Source organism: Lepisma saccharinum, chromosome 10, assembly GCF_977018435.1.
Source record: "Lepisma saccharinum chromosome 10, izLepSacc3.1, whole genome shotgun sequence".
NCBI lineage: Eukaryota > Metazoa > Arthropoda > Insecta > Zygentoma > Lepismatidae > Lepisma > Lepisma saccharinum.
The window spans coordinates 25,144,291-25,147,984 of NC_139238.1; the positions used below are offsets into that span (position 1 = coordinate 25,144,291).

At 37.5% G+C, this 3,694-nt stretch overlaps 1 protein-coding gene across 1 annotated transcript; it reads left to right on the forward strand.

Annotated features, from left to right (window-relative positions):
* The first annotated feature begins 1,499 nt into the window (after positions 1-1,499).
* Positions 1,500-3,479, forward strand: LOC145994254 (proton-coupled amino acid transporter-like protein acs). Its single transcript, XM_083130356.1, has one exon. It carries the CDS (start codon positions 1,557-1,559, stop codon positions 2,946-2,948), a length of 1,392 nt encoding a protein of 463 aa, XP_082986482.1. The 5' UTR covers positions 1,500-1,556; the 3' UTR covers positions 2,949-3,479.
* The last annotated feature ends 215 nt before the right edge of the window (positions 3,480-3,694 follow it).

The following is a 3,694-nucleotide window of genomic DNA, read 5'->3' on the forward strand; positions in this document are numbered from 1 at the left end:
GATTTGTGCTGTACGCTGGCATGACAATACTGTTATCTTTCTCTCCAGTGAATTTGGCGTGAATCCCTTAGGAACTGTCAGACGCTATTTTGCTGCTACTAAAAGTAAGATACCAAACGTAGCTAAAATGTACAACACCTACATGGGGGGGGGGGGGTGTTGTTCAGATGGATGGCAATATTTTTGCTTACCCGATTGCAATCAGAGGGAAGAAGTGGTATATTCCTATAATCTTCTGGATGTTTGATGTAACACTAAACAATGCCTTTCAACTTGCAAAATCAATGGGATACTCATCAGACATGTTGAAGTTCCGCAGGGCTTAAGAGGCATCTGTCTCAATTCTCTTAACTTCCTGGATTCAGAATCAAACAATTGTAAAGATACATTTTTTTTGAAGGAAGGGAACATCTTATCACCTAACTTGTTATTATGTATGATAATTATATGATACGTACTAATGAAGCGTTTAGATCAGCGAAATTTGGCCCAATTACATTTTATACAATGGAAATATATTGATTGATTATTAAAAAAAACTCAGGGAAAAGTGTCAAATGAGCAATTATTGTCAGTATGAACAGATAAATAGGAAAACCTACTTATTTTCTAAAGACATGATATCTGCCCGCCGGGTCCTTAATGACCCATATTAATTAATCAACTTATAAATATAATAACATAATTTAACGCATGTAATAAGAGTTCTGTACCTCTAAGGACTACTTGAGTTGAATATCATGAAAATTTGACATAAAAAAAGATACGGGCATATTTATCTGTTATCCGCCCTCTTCTTCCTTGCCGTTCATATGCAAATGTGACACAGTATGACAACCAATGAATGCCTCTCTTAAAGCTGCGGTAAAACCTTATTCTATAAATCTTGTTTTGATGCGTGTACCAAGGTGAATAAATAGGACCCTTTTTGCGCTTGGGAATTTTCGTGTGACGCAGCTTGGATGCCAACATAGCTACACAAAACGACAGTTCAGAAGTGTCTTTTTTACAAGTATAATTTTCCAAGTATAATTCAACATGAGTTAAGGCATATGAAAGGAAATTACATACAATGATAATATTATCCAGAAAATCCAGGACCTGCACTTGATCCCACTGAACAGTGTTCTTGGAATAACCTTAACATGTCCCCCTTGCTTCTGTATCATGACATTCTGTAAATCTGTTCCATTCACGCATTGAAACCAAAGATTTTTACAAAGTTTTATAAAAAATTAATGTGCCTTTTCCTAAAAATGTCATTATTGTATGAACCAGATATTTGCATTGGACATATTATACTTGATTTTTTGTGACAAGCTAATATAAAATTGTAAATTTGTTTTTATAATGCATGAGTGAATCTGCTTATATAAAAATATGTTATTTAAGGATGTATTTAACTCAATGTGTAGAAATTTATATCAAAATGTATGCTGGGCGTAAACAGCCAAATGTAAAGCTGCAAGCGCAATATAATTTGTTGATGATTATGATTCTGCAAATCGTGATTTGTTTATCAGTTTTCTGTTTAGTTGTAGCGTGTGAGATAAAGAATGATGGATGAAGATAGGAATGCACCCAGAGAAACTTCAGAAGATAACAACGAAGTAAAACAAGAAGACACCGTTGAAGAAGAATACATATTAGATGAACACAGAAACAAACCAGAAGCAATTGGCTGCGTGACAGCTTTCTTTCATCTAACTAAAACGGCTATAGGGACTGGAATAGTTGCTGTACCGTGGGCATTCAAACAATCAGGCACTGTTGGTGGATTCATGTGGACAGCTGTGCTTGGAACCTTTGCAGGAAATTCTCACTATCAGCTGGTGAACTGCGCACAGAACTTAAGTGTCAGATTACGTGTTCCATCTCTTCTTCTACCGGATTTGGCAGAGCAATGTTTTCGCTTGGGGTCTACAAGAATACAAAAATTTGCACTGGTAACGAGGCATGTCACTAATACATTCATACTAGTCTCTCTGTTTGGAACGTGCGCTGTGTATTTAATTTTCGCCGCGAAACATATAAAGCAAGTGCTTGATTACCACACAGAAAGTCATCTGGACATAAGGATTTACTTATGCCTTGTCACAATTGTAGCTACTTTCGTGGATTGTATTAGGAACTTGTCCCACCTGATGCCAATTTCCGTGGCCGCAATTCTTGGACAATTTACAGGACTTAGCATTGCAATGTATTACGTGTGCACTGACCTTCCTCCATTTCAAGAACGTCCATACTTTGTCTGGGACGTTACTAAGTTGACATTGTTCATGGGTACAGTTATGTTTTCCGTGCAAGGAATCATAACCGTTAGCGCAATAGAAGCTGAGATGAGACATCCTAAACAAATGATAGCCTGTCCTTGTGGAGCACTGTTTTATTCTTTTCTTATCATAATAATAGCTACTGCTATTTGTGGGTTCTTCGGCTATTGGAAATATGAAGATCCTCAGGGAAGCATGATTTTAAACTTGCCTATAAACGAAACTGCAGCTCAAGTAGCTAAGATAATGTACGGTGGAGGTGTTATTCTTTCTCACCCCCTATGCTTCTACGTACCTTTTAATATAGTCTGGAATGGTATAAAAAACTTGAACTTTGTAACACGTTTGGAAGAGCATAAAGTCCTAATGTTGGAGCTGTTGTATCGAGTAATATGGGTGTTTTTCACAGGCGCCATTGCTATAAGTGCTCCGGTTCTGGGTGCTTTGATAAATGTAATCGGGGCTGTGGCAATATCCGCTCTGTCCTTCGTTTTGGCACCTTTCATAAATCTGTTGACATTCTGGGATCAGTGTAAATTTGCACCGTGGATCCAGACTGCTTTGCGTGCAAAAGATTGCATTTTAATCTTGATTGGACTTATCCTCTTCTTCATGGGTACATATGTGAGCATAATTAATTTTATAGATGAAATTAATAAGCTAAAGTGGGAATAGAGGTAATGTCGTTGTTTTGTTTTCTGGGAATCAGAAGATCCATAAGCATTATTGTTTTTCCTTCATGCAAGACTTCCAAGTTTAAATGTAGTCTTAATTACTGAGATGTGGATAAACGGTAAAAGTAGGAATGTTTTTCTTATCATGTGTCACACCATTGTTGAAGTACTACTGGTTGAATTCCTTACGTGGAAAGGAATCTACAGTAAGTGCTTTTTGCATGGAGATAAGATATTGCGGTTGTTATCAGTGATACTCTGGACTGTGGATTTCCTGTGTTGACATTCCAATCTAAAAAGCTAATGATATCGTGAAAGATTATTTCAGTTCATGTGTTCCCAGAGTGCTGTTCGTGCAAAATGGTGGCTTTTCACCTTCCTTGAGACATTTCGAAACGGGGAACCTGTGCAATATAATTAATTTGACTGATAGACTTATTAATATACATTGAGAAGTGTGATTCTGACCAATAGCCATGACAAGGGAGGGAGAGATCAGGGATTCACTCTCTCTGTGGAAAAATATACAAAAATATGAGAACAACACTTTCTTTTATGCATTATTTCAAATTACTTTAGTTCTCTGATGCGGATGAGTGATGGTTATTGAAATTGATGAAGGGGCAGGTACTCACAAAGAACACCAATGCCCACGCTGGGATTTGAACCCGGGAGCTTCTGTGTCGATATCGAAAGTCGGCAACTTAACGCACTCGTTCACCGGGCCGGCAAACACACACACACACA

Excerpts from the sequence above, each read along its gene's own strand:
- LOC145994254 (XM_083130356.1), top strand. The coding sequence starts at position 1,557 with ATGATGGATGAAGATAGGAATGCACCCAGAGAAACTTCAGAAGATAAC.